General features: G+C 38.6%; 3 protein-coding genes across 25 annotated transcripts in view; 2 read left to right on the plus strand and 1 right to left on the minus strand.

Moving 5' to 3' along the window:
- LOC124299982 (autophagy-related protein 16-1) overlaps window positions 1-16,897 on the minus strand; it is a 237,884-nt gene extending 220,987 nt beyond the window's left edge. The window contains exons 1-8 of one of the 9 annotated variants that reach the window (XM_046753546.1): window positions 16,625-16,897; window positions 13,721-13,934; window positions 13,210-13,462; window positions 12,464-12,626; window positions 12,180-12,268; window positions 10,647-10,700; window positions 9,195-9,333; window positions 1,775-1,864 (exon numbers count right to left, since the gene is read on the minus strand). In XM_046753546.1, coding sequence (XP_046609502.1) covers window positions 1,775-1,864; window positions 9,195-9,333; window positions 10,647-10,700; window positions 12,180-12,268; window positions 12,464-12,626; window positions 13,210-13,462; window positions 13,721-13,850 — 918 coding nt within the window. In that variant the 5' untranslated portion in view covers window positions 13,851-13,934; window positions 16,625-16,897. Of the gene's footprint in view, window positions 1-1,774; window positions 1,865-9,194; window positions 9,334-10,646; window positions 10,701-12,179; window positions 12,269-12,463; window positions 12,627-13,209; window positions 13,463-13,720; window positions 13,935-14,036; window positions 14,236-14,260; window positions 14,399-16,624 lie in introns of those variants that run through there. The other 8 variants (XM_046753545.1, XM_046753543.1, XM_046753544.1 and 5 more) reach the window with 8 other exon arrangements.
- LOC124300001 (uncharacterized) lies at window positions 14,535-16,424 on the plus strand. Of its 2 annotated transcripts, XM_046753592.1 has the most exons (5): window positions 14,535-14,673; window positions 14,772-14,971; window positions 15,252-15,423; window positions 15,556-15,641; window positions 15,996-16,424. In XM_046753592.1, the coding sequence occupies exons 1-5, from the start codon at window positions 14,566-14,568 to the stop codon at window positions 16,189-16,191; spliced, it is 762 nt and encodes a 253-aa protein (XP_046609548.1). In that variant the 5' UTR covers window positions 14,535-14,565; the 3' UTR covers window positions 16,192-16,424. The 2 variants fall into 2 exon arrangements, 1 of the variants encoding a protein (XP_046609548.1); XR_006907127.1 differs by having other exon boundaries at window positions 14,643-14,971; window positions 15,556-15,739.
- Window positions 16,898-17,009: 112 nt separating the features above from the next.
- LOC124299973 (peripheral plasma membrane protein CASK) overlaps window positions 17,010-23,572 on the plus strand; it is a 142,184-nt gene continuing 135,621 nt past the window's right edge. For 11 of the 14 annotated variants that reach the window (XM_046753500.1, XM_046753498.1, XM_046753501.1 and 8 more), the window contains exon 1: window positions 17,011-17,541. In XM_046753500.1, the coding sequence (XP_046609456.1) occupies window positions 17,483-17,541 (59 nt within the window). In that variant the 5' untranslated portion in view covers window positions 17,011-17,482. Of the gene's footprint in view, window positions 17,542-23,572 lie in introns of all 14 variants that reach the window. The other 3 variants (XM_046753495.1, XM_046753497.1, XM_046753496.1) reach the window with 1 other exon arrangement.

Consider the following 23,572-nt stretch of genomic DNA (forward strand, 5'->3'; position numbering starts at 1 on the left):
GAGCGCGAAAAAATTTAACTATCCTTCGCAAAGTGCTTGCGGGATTTCAATAAGAACTTTGCCTGACTTGCTTCATATACTCAACGGCAATTAACGTTTTGCTCATCGAGACCGTTTATGTGGACGAGTAAATGGTTAAACGGGAGATAAGAATTCAACATTATTAAGAAAGAAGAGAAAATAATTGCTCGCGAGTTATGTTAGTAATTAAATTCGCGAGTTAACTGAGCACATGCTCAGTATTTTACTATATGTCTCATCACTCGTGGTAATCACCCTCTCGCCTTATAGGGAAATATTACTTTTGCTTGCAGGGTTTCGGTAAAAACTTTGCCTGACTTGCCTCATACTCAATAGCAATCAACGTTCTGCAGATTGAGCCGTTTGTGTAGATGAGTAAATGGTTGAATAGAAGCAAAGAGTTTTAGATCATTGACTACTAAGACGAAAAAAATTTCTTGCGAGTTATACGAGTAACTAAATTCTCGAGTTGACTCAATTTTGTACGGACACATTGCTTTTCTACAGCTGTTTCTTTTACTTTTTCATCATCTAGAAGCTGTGGCTACATTCCTTCTAAAATATGCCTTTCTAACACGAACGCTAAGGTTTCAATCAATTTAAAATTGGGAAGCGGTATTATAAAGTTTCCTATATTTAGATTAACTTTTACATGCAAGAACGCAGAGGGCTTGAAGGAACTAAATTTTTAATAAATCACGAATAATCGTTAAGAAAATTTAGTGATAGCATGTAGAGATAGTTAGGTTAGAAAAAAAAAATTACTTCTGCTGAATCAAACTACGTTTCGTCAAAGAAATACAAAAGTTTCAATAATTCGAGTAAACATTCGCGTTTAGCGGATAAACTTTCTAATGAGTTCGTGAATAACTGATGTTTGGTTGCTTGTATAACACTTCATGCTTCTGGGTTCATGTACGAACTAAATCTCGAAGACACAATCTTTATAAAGTACCTGCAAGTTGTACTACAGACGGAAACTTTGGGAGAAAATCTTTCCCAGCCTTTCTCTGTAAATTTTTTTTTTTATGTTTTTTGGTTATAAATTTATATTGGTTTATAGCGTAGTATATTTACCATCAAAACAGCGATATTGTGACCGTCGAATATTTGTCGTATCGGTCAACACAACGAATGTTTCAAAAGCGTACATTTAATCCCAGGCGTGCTATGCTATTAAATATTTAACGGCGTGATGGATCACCGATAGTTTAAAGATAGATATGAACAAGGAGATATATCCCTCTCCGCACGTATTGGATTCCAGTCATATTCCCAGCAGTCGTTCTCAGTTTTTGTCTCGCCGGAATTAATTATTTCTATTATATATAAAGTCACGTGATTCGAATAAAGCTCGGAATACGGTGAGTATTTCACTTTCGCTTGAGAGCAAGTGTCACTAATGAGCTCTAGGAGGGGTCGAAATGTAATTGAGAAGAAAATTGTCGTCCGACAAAATGAATTCCCATCTTGATTTCTTGATGCGCATTTATTTCAAAGTAATTACTTCCACTTTATCGTTACAGCCATTCTCATTAATTTCCGTTTAAAATACGTAAGCTCAACGCGCAGAGCAAGGTGACAATTTTCTTCCTCTGTAGCGCAAATTTCCAACAAACGTAATTCGTAACGAATGAATATCAAAAAAAAAAAAATTAAAAAATCGGGCATGCAGTACAATGACCAAATCCTCGGATAATCCAAGTAAACTTTTTACTGCACACGATAATCATATATTTATCAAAAAATATACCTGGATCAAAATATCCCTTTGGTAGCGATTCGTCAGACGCGTATTGTGTTTCCTATTCGGCATATTTGACACAGCTTTGAAGGCGTTGGTCTAGCAAAAGAAGAAAAAAAAAAAAAAAAAAATGCAATGAAAAGAAAAAAATTTCGTCGAGACGATTTCAGTGCCGTCGGTTGTACCGGATATCACACGGTTGTTTGGCTCGTGAATTAAGTCAATTGGCGAGCAAACGTTGCGAGTGGTTGCTTCCGTTCTTTCCTTCAATCTCGTCGAGGGGTAAGAATATTTATTCAAACCCAGGTATCCGAACAGGCGTGGCAATTGCGGTCTGTAACTGTCAGATTCTTCCGCGTTCGATCGTGAAACCGCAACGTCAACCGCAATTCACAAGTATACAGCAACACCGGCACTCGAAAAAAAAAATAATCTCCGTTTATTCGACCGTTTTAAAGAACACCGAACCGAACGGGTGTCCACGTAACTGAGGAACGAATTAAGGAGGGAAGGAAAGAGGGAAGGCACCACGTGGTAACTGACACGTGAAATGAACGACGCTTTTCGAAAATATTGTATAATACCGTAAATATTGTTCACAGAGATGAGCCGGGGAAAAAAATCACACAATCAATTTCCGCCCGGTTGATTCGTCGGCAAGATTACACCGTACACTCCGCTCTGCGGGTGGCGCCGCTTGTGAGTAAAGTAACGCATTCGAGAGGTTCTATTTACAGAAAATTCACGAAAACTACGATTAAATATAGTCCACCGATCGCATGCCAGAATTCTCGGATTTTAAAAGGCTCGCTAGCTGCAGACTGCAGTCGCTGCAGAAACTTGAGATACCGCAAACAAGTGAAATATGTACTGTACATGACGAGGATGTTGCCCCAACAATACGTCGGATAATACAAAAATTTATGATCACTTTTCACGTGTACCTGTATCGAATATCATTCGAAAACTCGAGTTCTTCGTCACTTTAGTATCTTCTGGCGATGATTGAAAAATGAACAAACTAAACCAGAACCGTGATATTTCATACCTCGCGCGGTGCGTGAAAAATAAACGAAATCCTAATTTCGACGAGCTACATAAAAACATCGAAGGAAAATAAAGAAAGGGTGAAACGCCGGAGCCGTGCAGAAACGAATCGCGAGCTTGTACAGCTCTCTCAATTTTGAGAAATCTCGTTAGTCCTGGTAATGGTTATACGGATAGAAAACAGCGGCGAAAACACACTTTCAGAGGCCGGATCGATATAGCTGTAAAAAGGCTAAACGGTGGATTCCGTCAAGATTTGTTACGAGATGATGCAATTTTTTGGCTCGGGAGAAACGAGCTCTTCGTACCCGCCCGAGCTTCGGGATGGTAGACGTATACTTACTCCACGTATCTCAAGGGGTATTTTCCAAAGGTATAACAGACCTGCGTGTGGGAGTCTACTAGACATCTACGTACACTAAGGTGCATACTTATGCGAATGCGCGTATAGGCATAGATACCCGCATACAAACGCGCAAGACGTACACTTTCGATCCGAAAGCTTTCAAACTCGGTCCTCATCGACACGGACCATACATCTATTCAATCTCATCGCATGCGGTAGATACTTGCGTTCGTACAAAGAACTTCGTGCTATGCAATTGGATTATTTTACTTTTGAAAACTGGCAAAGCTTCACCAGCATCGGCTAAACAGCTTTACTCCAATTTCAAATTTCACAGCATATACGGATAGAAAAAAGGAGAACCAGCACTCGACGAATAACTTCATTCCTAACCCGTGACGCTGTGTGCCGATATACGTACATTGTACGCAGAAACCGAAACACCGCGCAGGTTATAAAATTTGAGGAATGACTTGATTCAAGCGAAATTTCGATCGTCCTGGATATTCGAGATCGTTAGTTCGATATACTTGACATATAAGCGTTTCCGAAAATTCATACAATTTTCAAGACGGTACAAGCGAGACAGAGGATTGACGAATAGACAGCCGCCCACATGATGAAGATTCTGCGGGTATGAAAAAGTTTGAATAATGGCCGCGCGTAGCCAGGCCAACATCGTGCGTGTATGGTTGAATGAATGTTATTATGTTTTTCAGCGTAATGGTTACAGGTTTCGTTCAATTCGTTTGAAACCGGTATTCAGCCTGACATGATAGAAATAAATTGAATATTGTATCTAGTAAAATTTCTTCACCGGCGCGTCGCGTAAATTTCGACAAAGAAAAACAACAGTCTTTACTTGGACGGCGATATATTGTATTTCAGCTGGTTTTATATTTAAACAAAATTTATGTATCCACGGGGGAACGGTTCCTAGAATAAGTGGGTACAGTTGTTTTTTCCACTATCTATACCACGTTATTTTTGCGTTTCGCACAGAAACGAGGAAGCAAGTTCCGTTGAGAGCCATAGAGGAGATGCACGATAAAACTCCATTGAAAAGCGCGGTCTACTTTTGGGGAGAATGGCTTTGTCAATTGGTGACGAGTTGAAAGAAAACATCGATATCACGGGGGGATCGCGTGGAAGGATGGGGCGAACTCTCTTTCTCTCTCCGCATGAAAACAAGTTGAAAATCTTGAATATATATGAACTTTTCGCGTTCGTGAAAAATTCACTCGGTATAAAAACTTTCGTTCCAAACGTTTCGTTTCGTCGACCGATTTTTCGACGAGGAATCGCCCCATTGCTTCTCTTCGAGTTTTGGACGGGCGGCCAATTTACAATATATTTAACAATAAGCTAGAAGAGGCGAATCCCGATGTAACAAGGTTCCAACTAACTCATGCGGAGGGGAATGAAAGACGTTGCGCAATATTGACGTAAACTAAGATGGCTTATCTGTCCGGTTTAATTTTTCCCTTTTATTCCTACGAAATTAATCGCGGCTCCAATCTCCTTTCCTTTCTTTGTTCCCGACGAAGCGAGCTCATTATTTATTACCAGCGTCACGTTCAATCGGTCGGCTCTGCACGTGGCGTAAAATGGACAAACAAGATTAATTAAAATGAAACGTACAACTCCGAAGTCATCTAAAGAAAACGACGTGGGCAGCTTGAACCTCTATTCTATCTTTATCTACTTCGGGCTATACATCGCGCTCCGGCGCTAATGAATTGAGTTTTAGCGGAACTGTTCCCTCCAACTTCGCAGTAAAAATTCCACGTGGCTTTTACTGTGAATCCACGTCCTTTTTCTTCGACAGGCAGATAAAAGACGACCATTTTTATTCTGCCCGCAAGTTCAGATTCTTATATCCAGTATCCGGCAACAAAGGTGTACAATTCGTTTCACGGCTGATTGTGTAACATTCTCGTTACCGAGCCAATTATTACATCTTTCAGCAGACAGACAAACCATTCGCAAATACACGAGTATACTTTGTGATTTTCTCATCGACGGCACATCACGTCTACCTACAATGGGGTTCTGATAGAATCAGTTACAATTCGAACAGACTTCGAAGCCAAAATCATTGTTCGTTTCACCTTTGCTTCAAGCTTACGTCAATGAATTCGAAAGGTTCAAGAATCAATGCGTGAATTCGACAATAACTATGGAGCCATTCAAATATTAGTTAACGCTAAAACAGGCGAAGACCATTCAGAAAAACGTTATCAAATGATACTCTATAGCAGTAGGCATTCCAGGCAAGCGTTAAGGGGGGGGTAAGGTATTTAATTTTTTTTTCTTGCATTTTTTTTTTATTTTTGAAATTGAATCCGTAATATCTGAAGAATATTGTGTCAAAATTTCAAGTTAATTGGAGCAAAATTGACGAAGTTATGAGTATTTTTATACCTTCCGGATTTTTGTACCTATACCCGAACCGACCCGAGCGCGCTATTGTTACCCGGCGGATGTTTCGACGGCGGATGTTTAGTCGCGCGACTAATTGACGGCTAATTAACGGCAAATTATGCAATAGTCCGAATTCACATTTTCGACAATTGGCGAGCCAAGTTCATGTACGTGATGTTTCGCTCTCTATGTAGTACCTTACCTCCCACTTCCATCTATCGAAATTTCAAGGCAAGGACATACATGTCTATACCTGGTCTATATATTTTGTCAGTGTGGCGTACAAAATTCAGTCAGCAGGAAATATCCTATCGAGCAGACTTATCCACGCGTTCTTATTTTCGCATAATTTCAGCTCCGTTTTCAATAATTTTTGTAGTTAAATTATTACAAAAATGCCAAAAAAAATTCGAAGATCTGATAGACAATCAGCTAGTTCGAGATTATATCGACCCAAAAAAATTTTGGGTCATCATCGATGATAGCAACATCCTCTATGGACCTGGCATTGATGACTCAGTGTGAGGTATGTCGATAAAATTCGCTTATAAACATTTTAACTGGATTTTTTTGTGTTTAAAACTTCAAAGCGTTTTTCCCACAACTCACGTTTTCAAAGTCGGTGCCCTTGATAACTTCAAAACTACTGCACCGATCCTTTTGAAATTTTGAACACTGTTTCTGTACATCATTTACGAGGTAACGCTGTCGAGTTTTTTTTTTTTTTTGTTCATAATTTTGATTTCGCAATAACAAATTAGGCGATTTTTTCCCAAAAAATTGTGTTTTTCACTTCAAAGTGTTCGAAAAAATGAAAAAAATTGGAAAAAAAAAAAAAACTCGACAGCGTTACCTGGGAAAAACTATTATCTAACGAATGAACTTTGATTTTTTGATTTTCGATGATCCAGCACCAAGTTATGAGGGGCACCGCAATTCAACTCTTTTTCGAGACACGTCCGAACAATTGCTGCCATTGCCGTATTTTTTAATATTTCTTTGTAAAAATTTGATGAAATATTCTTCGAATGTCATACTTCAATGTACCATTGGTTGAGTAAAGAAATTTTAACTACGTCGTCAGAAAAAAAATCACGAAAACATGGCTTTTTTCGTATGATTTGACCTTACCCCCCCCTTAACTAACATAGGAAATTCGAAATGCGTTCTCAAAGCCAACACGCCGCCAGCTTGACAACAATAAAAAAATGCCTTTAAAAAAGGTGTTAGTAATGCGTGAATTGCCCAATAATAATATCTTAGCGAACATAATGTTTATTGCAAGCATTTGAGAAGAAAGACAATACATAATAGATTTAATACTCAATGAACAACAAATTCACGTTTTACTGAACATGTGTTAATAATTAATAATAACTAATATTTAATAAAGTAGGAATAAATTGATCAGGATGTGACTATAAATGGCATTTCTGCCATTCTCGGGTATGGAATCGATTTACCGATAAGCTTTTCAAACAGCGTTAGCTAACGTTAAAAAACAGTAGTGGGCAAACCAAGCAAAAATGGTGGGATGCAAAAATTTGCAGAAAATGCTTTAGCTAATACTTGAATAGCTCCTGTTGCCAGTTCCAATTTCGATAATTTTTTAAATCACGTGTAAATCAACGGTAAATTTTCGATCCTCTGAACCGAGTCGTCTCGTTTACTCGAATCAACAACCGTCGAGAGAAGACGCAGCCCGCGATGAGAGAAGGATAAGAGGTGAATTTTTCCGCAGGAAAACAGTGTGTTGCAAAAAAAGACACAGGTGTCCTAATAGGTGCACGAGACGTTCGATATTTCTCATTTCGATTTTAGACGGCAGAGGGGCGTATACAGGTACGTTGTATATAATAGAAGATATAAAAAGGATCGTGAGAGAAATACGCGAGGTCGTTGCCGGTGCCTCGCTGAAAGGACCACTTCGCGCGGTTCTTTATTTGAAATATGAGACTTTGGCCGAGGCGAGTTGACCGGTCCTTTTGTAACGTCACGCGTTGTAGGCCATCGCAATGGGGGATGCCGTGCCAACTCTTATACGAGGGTCGGACATTTGTTGGGTACGATTCGACGGTTGTTTCACGGGAAGTCCCTGCACCGAAATGAACGAATTTCCGTCCGACGTTCAAACTTGACTATTCATCAAAAACTGCGTACGGCATATCCTCCTACGTGCGAATCCAACCGAGCCAGTCGCGCAGCTCGCCCTCTCCTTCCTGCACTCTCATTTTCGCGAACGAGGGAATGCGGATTGATAAGATTGGACCGGCGTTACGTCGTTTCCACTTTTCGCCAGAGCGGTTGACTATTGTTGAAATTTTACCATCATTTCTCACTCCGCTATAGAGCCAGGATTAGAGAACTTAGTCAGGTACGTAAGAAGTGAGGCATGATTTGCGACAGTAACGATTGTCGAATCATATTGCTGCGCATTCCGTTTTTTTGAGCGTTTCCAGGAATGAAATAATCGATGTGTTATCGGTGAAACTGCCTCGGAAACTGCTGTAATCCTGTATGCGCTTCTCGACTCACGAAATTTTTCACCGATAAAACTAATGACAGATAAATATAGTCTACTGTATCAAAACTGCAGCTGATAATACGTACGTCATATATTTACAGTGGGATACGGTAGAAACTAAACACCGAAATGTAGTCTCGAAACTGATTTCACCATTTTGAATCTCTTCTATTTTTCAGTTTTTGCGTTACACGGTTATCGAAAAACTGGTACAGTTATATTCTGTGATTAATCTATTCTCTGAAAACAATATATCGAAGATGAAATCGAATCGAAGGAGTTACGAAAAGAAAACAAAGAACAACCGAATGAAACATTGTATTTCTAGCTCTGATTTTGATATATTATACGAATTAATCGGTGAAAGTAGGCCAAAAAGAAAATGTTAAAACAACCCAAAGAAAACGTATACAAATTCTGAATTCCGAAGTTGTAACCAGCCTTTGAAAACAAACTCAGCGTCTATTGAATACTTATTCTCGACAAGTGCAAAAGTATCCGCGTGCAAACGAGGATGGAAGCGATCATTTTAAGTATTTGATAAAACGTGAGTATGCCATAAAATGTGACAGTTTGGGTAGAAATACGACACTCTTGGAACCAACTAAGTATCCACCATTTTCATTGGCACATAACCCGTGTAACTTTTAGATTAATAATTCAGTTGCTACAGTAAAAGTACGTAAAGAAAGCGAGAAAGAGAGAGAGAGAGAGCATACATACAAGAAATGTGTACAGCATTATGGTAGTCATTTACGATTTTTAAGTAAGTAAGATTCCGTAAGTCGAATTATACAAGAATCGAAGCACGTGAAACTTGTAAAAACAAAGTCTAACGAAACTTGAAAACAAACTCTCAATGTCGACCTAGTTTTTATATGATATATAATCTTTTGTACGATTAGATATGTGATATACATGCAACGTGAGTGTTATTCAACAAAAACACTCTTCGCACCAGATGACTCAATTATTTGAACTTAATTAATAGTCGAGCAGTTTTGCAAGAAAAATTATTCAAACATGCAGTTAAGCGATGCCGTAGCCTCGATAATGTCGAGAAATGTGAAATACGAGAATAAACTTACAAATTTGGAAGAAACTTTGGTGGGTAACGACGGCGAAAATCCAGCGGGACATTCCTTCAAACTTGTTCGATCTGGACTGATTCCACGAGTATCTCGTGCTGCGTCTTCTAATTCCTTCTGCATTTTAGCTTGCCGTTTTCTGAAAAATATAAAACCTTTATCAATATCGATGAACCTCACATTGATCGAGCATCTTAATATAATGTAAAATATGTAAATAATTAGGTATTGTTTCTGTTAAGAGCAGAGAATAAGAGTGTCGACATGCCAGTAGTCAAATTTTTGGACAAGCTTTCAGTTGAGAAAATTGCAACAGGTAACGACGAATACCTGGATATCTGTTCAGGTCAAGTGAAGGATTTGAAAGTAGTGTTCTCACAGATTTGAGCCAATAGGCAGTCCCACCTTACATGCCTTAATAATTTGCCAAAACTAAAATGGTAATATATGTCTAACTTTTGTTGTGCTCATGCTGATTTGATGACATGCTATTAGAGACCCTAGACTTATCGACGAATATTTCATTGTGGATATGTCGGAAGGAATATTTTTCTTCGAAAGAGGAATAATAACAGAAACTTTTGTAAGGTTTGGGTGTTGTTAAAACCAATTTTACTACATATATAGTTTGGTCGAATGATACGATGTTGGTAGAGAGATCGTATTTTAGTAGCACTCATCAGCAACAAAACCAATGTGAATCCATGATAATAGCGCATTCTTAATTGCTGTTAAACAGGATAGTCAATCGAATGTTTGAGAGTAGGTACGTTAGATACATGGGCAATGTATTCGCTCACTTAAACATAAAGTGGCGTTTACAACTGGCAATACGAGGTTTATACTTATGAATCAGTTGAATGATCCCGGTTTAAAAATGAGAAATTTCAATTTTTCAGAAGAGTGATATAAATTACGTACTCGTGTGAAATGCGAGTATCGTAAGAGAAAACAAACAGTAGAGTGAAATAGCAATGATAAACCCATGAAATGATGAATACTATAAACAATGATGATATTTTTATAACCATTTATTGTCATCTCCAATCCAAGAAAGATATGGGTATATGTATAGCATCCATGCAACATTGACTATGTTTCTACACAAGTTTTTGTGATAGGTACATTCAGGTAGCACTGAATAAATAAATAGCAATTGGCATCATCGACGTTGGATGTAAAACAGCCTACTATTTTAACCGAATGAACTCCAAATAAAGAAAGGCGACGATGATTTTTTTTAATTTTTCTATAAAACTACAGCTGCATTCAAATTACATTGACTTATAAAGAGTAGACGCGAAACAGTTATTTTTTAGCAAAGCAGGTGTCACCATAAAATGACTGAATTAAAATATTAATAAAAGAAACGAAAAAAACCCAACAACTGAAACGATATGAGGAAAGCAGAAACATGATCATTGTCTTCTTCTTTTGATATTGTAAACTTACCCAAATTTTGATAGTGTATGCATCAAAAAGGTTGTCGGGCTGGTAAAAGCCTCACTGAAAAAAAATGTCAACTAGCGTGAAGTGGCTGGTGTAGCAAGCCCTATTACTCCTATACCTACGAGATGCATCAGTGAACGTGAACTTTCGTACAAAAAATCCAATCACTCAACCATGCGATGTACAAAATCAATTACAGGTATCCTCATCTCAACAAGTATATTCCAAGATTATCGAATCACAGTGAAAAACCACTTTCCATGGTCTTTTTCAAGCCAAAAAGTCTCTGGTATTCGCAGAGTAGATTTAGAATCACGATACTTCGCACTACCTGACTAGAGCGTTAACTTTGAAAATTCTGATGAAATTGGAAGACAACTGGTTTGTGATGTCACATTCTTTGTAACGACCAATCCCTATGAGTTTTTGCTGTGCAGATGCACATCAAACTAGTCACAACATGACTACAACAGACTCTTAACACCTATTTTTGGAAACTGCATGATGATTTGGAGATGTGCCGACTAAACCTCGAAAATAGCGATTTTTAAATGTTTTCTTGACTCAGAATTGAATTCAGTGAATACATGCAATATTGTACATAACATATATATGCATATGTCAATATTTGAATATATCATCAAAATCAACATGAGAGTCTATCAATGTGAAGATTAGCAAATTGCACAACCTAAATCGTATGTGTATACATCAGATTTACACCTGAACATTTTCTCAGAGTTCAAGACTAGTGGTAATCTTGTACTATCTAAGCTCTGATAACCACGTAGATGAAACACATCTCACCAAGTCAAACACAAGCAGTATAATGACAAACTTTGATTCACCATTAAATGAGATTACGTCTCACATTTCGCAAGGCATTCAAATGATACAAGAACACAACGAAAGCTTTCCTTATTTTGCAGCAGTTTTGAATGGACCGAGCACTATTGGTGTTGCATGCAACAGGAATTTTTTTGTCTCTTTACTATGCATCGAGGCTATAACATCCATAAAGACTTATGAACAGCAGTGTGTAGATACCGTTTAGCAGAAAAAATACGACGAAGAAGATACAGATCGACATGAATTGCTCAACTATAATTAGTGTTTTGGAAACTTTTGTAGAAAGTTTTAACTATGATTCTAGCTTCAATATTACAAAAACCATAATGGACAGTCAAGATATGTACAGTATCCTTATGAGAGATTCAAAGATATGTTTTTGCAACGACTATCACAAGTTTCATTGGGCGAGAATTTGTCCTCTTTGAATAATACCATATTACTATGGCCTTTGCCATCGAGCATTCGAGATGCTTGTTTCTGTACAATAATCTCAACTTGCATTATAAAAGAAGAATTATATGAAGACCAGTGTTCCGAAAAAGTAAATAATAGGTACATGCATTGAAAAATTCCAAAAACGAAATTGAAATATTAGCGTCAATATCTCATGGCCTGTACACAATATAATTGAATGAAAAACAGTTAAAAAGGTATTCAGTACAAACCTCAACCGACGAGACTTACTTTAAAAAATTATCATTTTCTTCATTCATTTTCTCTGCATCCTTCGCCTTATATCTGATCAGACGTTCTACCAGCTGACGATTCTCTTCCTGAAAATTAAATTGTAAATGTGGTTAGTATAGAATACGCATTTTAATAGAAATCAGGCTATGATTTTACTTATAATACTAGTGAAATTGTAGAAGACCTGGAGCAGGCATTGTGAATTCAAATGATGATCAAAGCAAGCACCTATTGTACTAAGTACAGGCAGTATGTAACTCAAAGTAATAAGAAGATCTAACCTGAACTTTTCGAAGTTTTTCTTCGAGAGCGGCGAAAGCAAGCTGCAGAGCTTGATGTTCGTCTTTCAGCATTTGATTTACATTCTCCAATTCTCGCTCCCTGCTGACACATCTTGTAATTTCTGCGCGCAACCCAGCATTCACTTCTAAACTTTCTGCAATACTATTCACATAAGTTAAAGAAAAGATTATTTTTGTATCAACCGTTGCACATTGTTAGTTTTTTATATGAATAATTTTTCAGGATATGAGTATAAAAATTAATACAGAAAGGTTAAGATTTGATAAATGAACAGGCATGATGAATTACGTACATCGCACTCATTGAGAGTACGGTAATCAAGAATAATATAGATCAGAAAATCCTCATTTAATGACTCAGCTTCATTAAACAGAAGCATTAATCAGCAATAATTCATGCCATATCGACTGTATAGTAAATAAAATGAGAACGTTATGATGCAAATATTAATACTCAGTTGATTTTTAATATGAAATTTAAACATGGTATAGTAGTTTTAGCACGAGACCTGTGCAATATTATATTTTTGTCTCACGAACAACACAGCCTTTCGTTCTAACTCAGCTGAAACAACTATATGGTGTTTTCCTCACATGTACATACTTCTCAAAACAAAATTATCGATTTTGTATTTAATTCGAATTCAGTTACATATGGATTTGTCGAGTTTAGTACGTATATAATCTGTTGGACAATAGTGTTATTCATAGAACATGGTTCTCACCTAGATTCTTTTGTTTGTAATTCTTTTCGTAACTCCTGAAGTTTGTTGTTAAGATCTACAATCTGCTGAGTGTGTTCACCTCTTCGTTTATGAAGAGTGGCCAGTTCTTCAGCATGAGCCAAAAGTCGAGCTTCCAAAGTTGAATTACCTCCAAATCCACCTGATCCCACCTCACATTTTAGCTTTTCATTAGCTATGGACAATTGATAGTTCTCCAATTTTAATGTATTGGCACTTTCGAGAAGTCGATTATCTGTAAAATAAAATACAAATTTTGAGATTGGTGATCTCGCTGTTGATACACTGAAAAAACATAAGAACAGTAGACAATATCTTGCTTAAAAGCTGCAAGCTTGACAGTTCAATGACGCGATTGGTAGTGTTCTGGCGTGAAGCAGAAAACGTTTCTTCTGCTAAACATGTTGTCAAACTGCTTATAATAATAATGCATATTTGTATATTCAAGTGCTAATTGTTAAATGTCACAGAAATAGTAGTTATTGTAACTTACGTAGACAGATAAGATCGTGAAAGCAGTAAGTTTCAGATCTATTCCTGTCTCGCAGTTGGGTTATAATGTTTTTCCTCCAATCGGTGTCCTCCCCAGGCAGGTGGTGAGTGTTTGCATTAGAAGCAGCCATGGCCCAAATATTCTTGCCAACTGATTCCGTTTTAGCAAAGTAACTGAATCCAAAGATCGTGCCGGTGGATTGTGCGAATTAAGACTGAAAAAATTCGAATGATTATAATAATAGATGCTGCTTACTTTGCTCAAACCAGAAATAGGCTTGCATTAAGGGTTCTTAATGAATTTTGTTGGCACATACATGAATCCTACGTAACTACCGACAATATTTAACAGCGAAAAACCCGTAATAATCACATGTCATCACAGTTAGAGCCAATAAAGTTTTCAATTTGCAAAACTGACTATCCTAACCTCAAATATCAATGTCGTTTAGACAATCGGTACTACACCGTACCAAACACCAATCTGAATAGCCTGAAGTTATCGCTACATACATATCACTGTTCTCGAATGCATGCGCACCTTACTTTTGAAGATGAGCTGACTTTTCATTGGCTACTTTCGGCAGATCAGGGCATTCATTGGGCGAGTCTTTAAGTTGGACTGCGTCTGTGTGAGGAGCAAGAGTATCACAAGCTTCGACTCTTGCCTATCTCGAACAGACCGACCGTCAGCAAACGTCACAGGTGTTTATTACTTTCGTTATCAGCATGAATTGCTGGCTCGGGAAAGGTTAACTTATGGAATGAAATCTCAAGTAAAAGTGTTTAACGGACTGAATGCATACTTTTAAGAATTTTAGGCGCTTAATTCACGTTTAATAGGACATGTCAAAGAAATTAAAACGCACAAGGCACGGAACGGATTGGTTGTCGGATACGCTGTCAACCATAAAGAAACTTCTCTCGGACTCTCGCGAGAGTCTCTCGATCGATGTAAACACGTTTTTCAGTTTGTATATTTACCTCTGTTTACCTCCGCCAATAGCAAGTCATAGATTAATATCTATGATTCAAACGAGATACCTCAGCAGGATTTCTGCCGCGCAGATAACCTCTTGCTAACAGATAATAATGGCAAACGCACTCGGTCAGTCGTGCCAGTTTCACCCAATGATTGTCAAACTACAAATACACATACCTCGAAGAGTCAAAAGCAACCGACCAGATGCAGTTTTTCGAACGAATGGAAAAATTCCACTGGGTCTAGAAGACGACTAAGAAGTTGTCAAAGGTTCGTTATCAAACTATTTGTTTACATACATGAAATCATTGCAATGGAATACTTAAATCTGTGATAGGTTTGACCTAATCTGTTGACTTTATCCCAGTAATCATAGACGAAAACTTATGTATGATTATATTAGCATTTAAGTACAAAGAAGCTAGTAGATATTCTTTTAATACCTTTATTCCTAATTTACTTATAATCTGGAAGCCAGTTAGCGTATTTCACCGAAAGCAAAATAAAAAACCGTTCTGAATTTTTTTCAATATAGCTTTTTATATTTCAGAAAGAAATCTGAATCGGAAGAAAACAGCAGTGCCTCATCCAACTCTGATTCCGACACACGTCCACCTTTTCGGCATGCAAGTAGAAGTGTGTTATCTAGACTTGTCCAATATACTTTTTACTCTGTGATAAATACAGGTGTGGTGATGGACCAAGGTGTGACGGCTGCTGCGGTATTATATTTACCCATTCTTTTCACTTTCAAATTTTTCCAAACTGTTGCTGTGACCACTTTTGACTCATATTTTTCAAAAACTAAGATGTATAAAAGATTCAGGATAAAAGGAATGTTTATGCTTTCACAGCTTTGCAGATCATTTCTCGCTCTCTATCTAAAGCTAGACGAAAGCAACGTTCATTCGAGTCTGGTTGATTCATGGGATAGAGCAGGGTAAGGTTCTGATAATAATTAACCTGTTTGTATGCTAACGAGTAAACAGTTTCAAGTTTTGTAACAACATAGAACGACAGAACAATTTGGTATTGCCAGTATGTATGATACGTATGATTGAAATCCCTCAAATAAAAAAACTATGCTTATAACCTGATATTATTTTTGTTCCCGTTTAAATTCTTATTTATCAATACTCAAATATGGTGTTCCTTGCATTCAAATAGTTGAATATAGCCTGTTTTTATCACACTAGCAGCGCTTCTATCGATTCACAGTAATGAAGTCATGCCTGTTCTATCAGATCTCTTAAGCGATATTGAGGGGTTATTATATGTTTTATTTTCATTCTAGACAGAAGATAACAGTGTTGAAAGGGTATAATCACAAACACCTCGTATACCTGGCAAAGAAAGTACGTCATGTAGCTGTTGAATCAAACACTTTATACAGAACAACTGGTCAGGCCAGAGTAATGCTGGTACTAACAGCGTTTGGCCGAGAGGAAGATATGGAAGAAGCATTTGACGATCTGTGTTACTTACATTGATGTCCATGTAAACAACTTGATTTGTCGGCATAGATGTAGCGGGCAACTTCACTGCCACAACGTGACATATCTCTTTGACCGTGTGTGGCTTATACTGTGTGTCAAGTCATTAGAAGCTACGTTACTTATTTAAAGAGCCTCAAAGTCGTTTTGGACAGAAATTCAAGTCTAACAAATATTTTGAATAAATAATAACGAATCAATACAGGGTTGCACATATCACGGTTCATAAATTCGTCTCTGTTTTTGTTTTTCCTAGTTTTTCTTACCGCAACGTAAACGCAACAGCTGAAGTATATCTTGTTCTAACACTAGTCTTTCAAGCATTACGAATTCACAGCAGCGAATCCATATACGTACCTAATCATTTGTCGCTCAAGTAGAGCTAAGTAACTAATTTTACTATTATCAAGTTGTTGTCAAATATGCGTACTTATACTTATGCATAGACGGTGTCACGTACAGAGTCGGGAGCTTTTCTACGCTTGTTTGTATCGTTGATGGGAAAATATTGTCAATTAACACGTATGCGGTGTTTGACATATTCCGCGATGAATTTTGAATTCGTCCGTGATACGAGCAGGGCACACCGTGGGTCGAGAAGGCAGTGAGACACGCCCCACCACGTCGATTTCGTCGGCAGTCCGCTTGCGCGCGCTCCGCGCGTTGCGTAGACTACGGCAGGCAGCCGGGTTTCGGTGCCGAATCGTCGCGCAGCCGCCCTGCGCCCGCCGTGTTTTATGCAACCAGTTTTGCGTCGGAGCAACGGGTTGGTTGGTGTGGTTGGGTGTCGAGCGCTGCAGCGTTCGGCGGAGAGCAGCGGGGTTGTCAGAAAGGCGTGTGCTATCTGTCACGGTCCTAGTAGCGAGTAGGATTGCTGTCAAAACGTCAGTGAATGGAGGCGCGTGTCCTCCGGCCATTTTCGTAGTTTCAAAACCGCCTGACAAAAGTGTGAATTCCGCATTGTGCTAAAAGGCGGTGTTTGCGTGTGCGCTCTCGCTGCGTTTTGCCCCCTTGTGCACTCCGTGCCGAGGGTGGAAAAATAGGTTGGTGTACGTGATAAGTGACAGTGAAACGAAGTAACGGACGAACGAACGAACAAACGGCTCGCGCCGAACGACCAGCCTACGATCGCTGCCAACTACCGTAGGACCAGACTCCGCGAGGAGGCGAGGCGAGGCGAGGCGAACGCCGTGGGCCACTGCCCCCTCCTCCCCCCCCCCCCCATTCTGCTACTACCACGCCGTGTTGAACGGAGGCAGCGGGCTTGTCGGCCGGCATAGACGAAGTCATGGCAGAGGATGAGGTCTTGTTCGACGATGTTTACGAGCTCTGTGAGATTATCGGAAAGTGAGTAAACTCGGGACTCTTGATTCTCATCGGAACGAATAGAGAATATTCTACTCTCTCACATTAACCTAGTAACGGTCAACGGTTCGAATGTTTGTCCGCTGACACACTGCGAGCGTTTTCGTGTCCACGATTGTATTTTGTTTTCCAACTTTTCAGGTGTTTACTACACTCTTAATACTCGCTGAACGAATTTCGGTCGGTATTCGAATGCGATACCGAAATTTCGAATAGGCACACTTCTATTATCATTGTTTATAGTTTTGTCACACTTGAACCTAACCTGATTGACGGGCGTTTCGTCAGCGTGATCTCACATTTCCAGGTATACGTGTCGACGACTCACACACGGGTGTTTACCTACTCTTCGGAATGCTTATTATGGGAGTATGTGTGGATAGCCTGACTTATATCAGGTGTAGTTGGCCATCTTGTGTTTACTTCAGCCCGCCAAATTCAATTATCCGTTATCAAGACTAGTTTATTTTCTCTCTATCGCCGTCAACTTCAAAGTGGAAACGATAACCTCAGTCTTCTATTTTCCAACGACATTTTAACGAGCAGTTGGAATTTGCTCGTTTTAAACTTGGTACTATAAATTCCAGGTTCACTGATCGTCTCCTTTGCATGTTACACAGGTGAAATTTATCCGGAACTATTTAAGCGCACGTCAGGGTTTCGATCTAGCGTATTATCTTCAACTTCTATTTCATTCTTTGAAAATTAGCATAGGCAGATTATTTCATGCATATAGGCATACCTAGTCCACAGGTATGTACGTACGTACCTTTATTCACGTACATAGGTATATTATTATACATACACGGACCCATATGCTTGCATGTATGTATCAGGTCGGGAGACGGGAATGTGTTTGATATCGATTATTTTGTCCCGAAATATATCCACCGAGTAGGAAAGGGGAAACGAATATGAAAAACTTTTGTATTACCACATATGCCAGTCCTCGGGTTTTACCGTTTCCGAGTCAAAGTTCAACCACAAAGTGTTTTACAGATTAAAGCCCAAGCATAATGTTTTAGACGAGTATCAGGCAACACGTGACGGACGAACAAAATGGTATACACCAACGATTGCCAGGAAAGTAAACTGTGACGGAACTTTTACTCTTCTTACCTGAACGTCACAGCGTTAAAATGCGCCACGAAAAAGTTAACAGTCCTTAACGTGAGTTGACAGTTGAATTTATGGTACGACCGTCGAGTTGAGCTTACTCTGGGTCTTTGTTGGTCTACATTGGACTCTTATTCAAACAATCCTGTGAACAATTCTTAATCTCCCAAACTATATTGAGCTGTGGCGCTGTGGATGCACTCTCCAAATATGAATTAGTTATAAGTATACCACTGGAGCAAATCATTGTGCATACATTGGAAGTCAGTGACACATTATCAGGCTGAAATTGGTGACGTAACAAAACCTTAGGCTAACAAGTCGACATTATCGGGCAATTTACAAATGACTTTCAAGGAGTTGGCTATTCAAAATTAAAGTATATTTTGTTTGTAATAGTTTACTAAATCTCGGGCATTCTTAAAAATGCGGATTAGCGATTTTTCTTGAACATGCATCATTACAGTAACGTTACTAACTTCACCCTATGAAGTATCAGTAAAAACTCACTGAATCGTCAGTGCATATGTACTGATTTTTTCCAGTCGTATACTTATGATTGGGAATCAGCGAATTTTCACTGATTCAAATTCAGAGAGTTGGCTCGGCAGAACTACATTCACGAGCAGGTATAAGGGTGTTATTATCGAAAGAAATTTGTGCACTACGCAGTAGTATCTGTATTACTTCATAAATCTTTTAAGCATTTTATGATTTAATGACAGAGAATACTCGTCGTGTGCGTTGAAACTGTACGACCGTTGCATGTGAATTACATGAATACTTGAATGGTTCGAGTCAATTTGCTGTTCGTCAATTGAAACTAACCTTTAGCTGGTCATACCTAACATACCTTACGGTCATTTGTGACATAAAGGTTTGTAATCTTTAGCTGGCACATTTATCTGGTCTAACATTGCTGGTACCTTGGGGTCGACTGTAAAATTTAAAATTATTCTTGGGATCTTTTTTATCTTGTAAAAGACACTTAGGTGAATACTCAAAAAAAATAGAGTTCAAATATTAAGTTGCTTCATTACAGCAATCAATTTTCGATCGGAGTCTTCAATGACCCCAAGGTGCCAGCAATGTTATACCAGATAAAGGTGTCAGCTAAAGATTGAGCGAACACACGTTAGATATGCAGATCCAGTTAGACGCAATCGACGAACGTTTCTTTATACTTGCTCTATTTTTTTTTTTTGTTCTCCTTAGAACGGTTCGTTCCATCGATCGGTAATGCGGTTCAGAGTCTAATGATAAGTCAACCAATTTGATCTTTAATCTTCGGTATAACTGGGTACCTACAATTATATATTTGATCATTTTAATATATTGCTCGGCTTACTTTATTCCTCCCACTCAGGGCTGTCCTACACTTTTGCGGTTTAGTTGTTCAATTCCATTTTTTTCGTCTCGGAAATTATAAATATAAAATATTCTATGAATTTATTTCATGTTTTAACAAGTTTTCATTCGTTACTGCATCTTTTCAGTCACAAATAAACGACATCAAGTAAAAATTGACCGTCTGCTCTTTACAAATTGCGGCAGGGAGGGGCTCTCAGACAATTATGACTCACGTGGAAAATTGAGTCAACCATTTTACCAGGTGTTCCCATGGACACCCTAATCTACGAGCTATGTGTCTGATACATTAAAGTCGCTTAATTGTATTGCCCCCGTTGGGCTGCTCACTTAAATGAATATATTCATTCGACTTTGCGTGTATGTACATGTACATAATTATAGGTGCCGTTGTGTACCCTAAATATACATATATCCATATGCCTGTCATACGTATGTTACAATTACTATTTTTGACTGCTGGTCGCTACTACACTGTGTTCCAATCCGGAAATTGATCGTCGTCCAAAACCGAATATACCTGTGTAACACGCCCGTATCTAAAGGCACACTGAGGTTCACTCTGCAAATGAAAATACACAGAGGAACCTTATTTCGTCGACTGTCTTGAATAGCCGCGACTAATTAATTTATCTCGAAAACTCTCTGGGTAATGGAAGCATTTGAAGACTCCGCCGGAATCACGCGGTGTGAGAATTAACCGGGTAGTAAACAACCCAACTGCTTGTAAGAATTACAAAGATTCCCCTCACATCCAAATTCCGTGGGCTAGTCCTGCGGCATTAGTGACGACCACCACCGCAATCGAGCTGACCATAGTACTGTGCCAAGTTAGAGGACAACGGCACCATTGAGAAATATTGCAGTTTTTATATTTCGGTTTTTGAAAGAGGCAAAAAGTTGGCCACGACTTTGCGTCGTTCGTTGCTTCCGCGTTGCCTCGTCCGGTATTTCCGGAAGCGAAGCAGAGTGAGGAAATAGAAAGATGAAAGAATTTTAAGTACGCTAGGGAGGGTGAGAAATGGAAGGGCTGAGCGCCCTACATCATTCACTCGTAGTACCTTGTACATTTTGCCTGTGAATAAATGTCCGACTAACGGATTAGAGGTTCAGGAATTGCATGACCTGCGTACACGCAATAGGCTGCTTGGATCGTGTCCAATCACCGTGTAACTAAGACAATAAGCGTCATGTAAAGGACTTTGATTTGTCGATTTGTCTTGCCCCTGAACTTAACCGGCGAAGTACGCAGAGGTAGAGATGTAGGTGTATGGCATGTTCGTGTGTTCACCCCTGCATATGCGTTGGAAGTTTGATTTATCGTTTCGCGATGTCTAATATTATAAACACGCGAAGCAGTCTGATTTTGTCACTCCTGGCATAAATTCTTTTGTCTGCACGTACATACATTCGTCTTGGGAGGATTTTTTTTTTTTTCTTTTTTGGAGAGAGATAGAATTCACTCAGCCACAGTGCTCGTTTAAATATTTATAAAGCCTTTTCTCACCGCCAAACGTGATGAATCGCACCCGTTCAGAATACGATATAACAGGTATGCATATATTTTCGTGGTAGACCAATAATCGAAGACAGGATGTTGTACTTGGAACGCTTCGACTGAAAGAGTTTTTTTGAGGATGAAAATAGCACCGTTTTTGCTGGTCGGTGGTTTTTTAGCCGATCCTAAAACCACACATATACATATTATATACAATTTACGATGTTTCCAGCCATGCAGAAAATCTTTGAAACTTGGAAGTCTCATCAGGTATCATCCCCTTTTTCCTCTTCTCGTAGACATTTATTTTCACAGGACATTAATCTCGGTTATAACAACGTATTTTATTACCCACCGTATATTATGTCACTTATAAAGCTCTCGTAAAAACATCCCAAAACAATTTTACATCCATTTTCTTACCTTGTTCTATAATATCTTACTACCAATAATCTATTACATGTTGAAGACGTGACGGGATCGCAAAATTTCGTACAATTAAGCAGTGTTGAGCAAATTTGTAATTAATTAATTACAAATTACAAACTACAGTTGTGTTGGTAATTGACAAAAATTAATAACAAATGTATTTTATATCTGAAAAAAAAAATTGATTACAAATTACAACTGTGATTGACATATTTTTTCGAATCAATTACAAATTAAAAAAGTAAGTGACATCCTTTTTCTAATCAATCACAAATTAAAATTGTAATTGCCGCGTTTTTTTCGAATCAATTGCAAATTAAGAAAGTTCAATTGTAATTTGAAGGTTGAAATATGAAGGTTGCTGATTCACAACTAAATAATCTCAAGTGACGTAGGTTTAAGAGGGGGCAAGGATCCTTGAAATTTAAATCGTATTGCGATTCTGGATGATCTGTCCTCGTAATGTGTGAAAAATTCTATCAAATCCGTGATGAACAAATCTACTGATACACGGTATCAAATCTGATGTAAAATACCATTAAACTTTCTAGTCGAGTTTGAAATTTCGCCAAATACTGTACACCAACGTTTCGCTTTGAGCCATTGCCCCGTAGAGGTGAACAACAAAACATCCATTCGGGAATAATCAAATCGCAGCAAACGTCTTATGGCATGCATCACGTGCTTATAACTGGTGGCAACGCAAATGCACCTAATTTGTCTTAAAATATGAAAGTCTTGTGGCATAATTCGAGAAATATTTCACCTGTAGTGGTAATATTACACCCCAGTTTGACCTACCACCGTGTGCATGTAATTGAACAATAATAACGACACGCCATCCAGTAGCTCATGTTGATATTTCTTGCAAAACTCTCATCCGGGTCAGTTTGCATACGCCGCAGACGTTTTTCATTTCTTTATCATTTATCGCTGCTGCAAATCCCCTCGACCAACATCATGCTCTACTCGAAACACTTACTTCGCCTGTCATGCAACTTGACGTGTCTGCTTATACCGCACATACTTTGCACGGGGCAGGTTACACGGGACCATACCATGTAGTGCCTGTCTATGTATAACACTCGCGCCATGGTACTAATCTGTTATTCGATGAATCGAAAACGCCGCGGCGACAACGCATTAGAATGGAAATTAATTCACAAAGAGTATCACGTAAATCGCCAATATACTTGGCATAAAGTGCAATCGTTGGCCTGGCAGAAGTGCCAGTAAAGCGTGAATCGTTTGTTCCCTACGGGATAACACTCCTTCCAATATCCTACAGGCAACTGATGATAAAAATAATGAGTGATGCATACCACGAATGGTTTTTACGACTTGTTATCACATCAAGTAAGGTAACTTAAGCGTAACTTGGACGTGGGAAAACTTTGACGGGAATCCACCCTCGACATGCCAATACATGTAGATTCAACGTAGGCGTAACCTAAATAACCAAAAAGTTGAGTACTCACGAGTGTGCGAGACCAGTTGTGTTCGATGCCGTTAATATCATCCATCATGTCTATTTTTCAATCTAATATCTGGTTACCAAAAATCACGTTATGCAAGAATGAAAACCTAATTTCAATTTCAATC

Source organism: Neodiprion virginianus, chromosome 3, assembly GCF_021901495.1.
Source record: "Neodiprion virginianus isolate iyNeoVirg1 chromosome 3, iyNeoVirg1.1, whole genome shotgun sequence".
Lineage (NCBI taxonomy): Eukaryota > Metazoa > Arthropoda > Insecta > Hymenoptera > Diprionidae > Neodiprion > Neodiprion virginianus.

Coding starts and splice junctions, on each gene's coding strand:
- LOC124300001 (XM_046753592.1), top strand. CDS start 14,566: ATGTCAAAGAAATTAAAACGCACAAGGCACGGAACGGATTGGTTGTCG. Junction 14,674..14,771: donor GCGAGAGTCTCTCGATCGAT/GTAAACACGTTT, acceptor ATACCTCAGCAG/GATTTCTGCCGCGCAGATAA. Junction 15,642..15,995: donor GATTCATGGGATAGAGCAGG/GTAAGGTTCTGA, acceptor TTTTCATTCTAG/ACAGAAGATAACAGTGTTGA.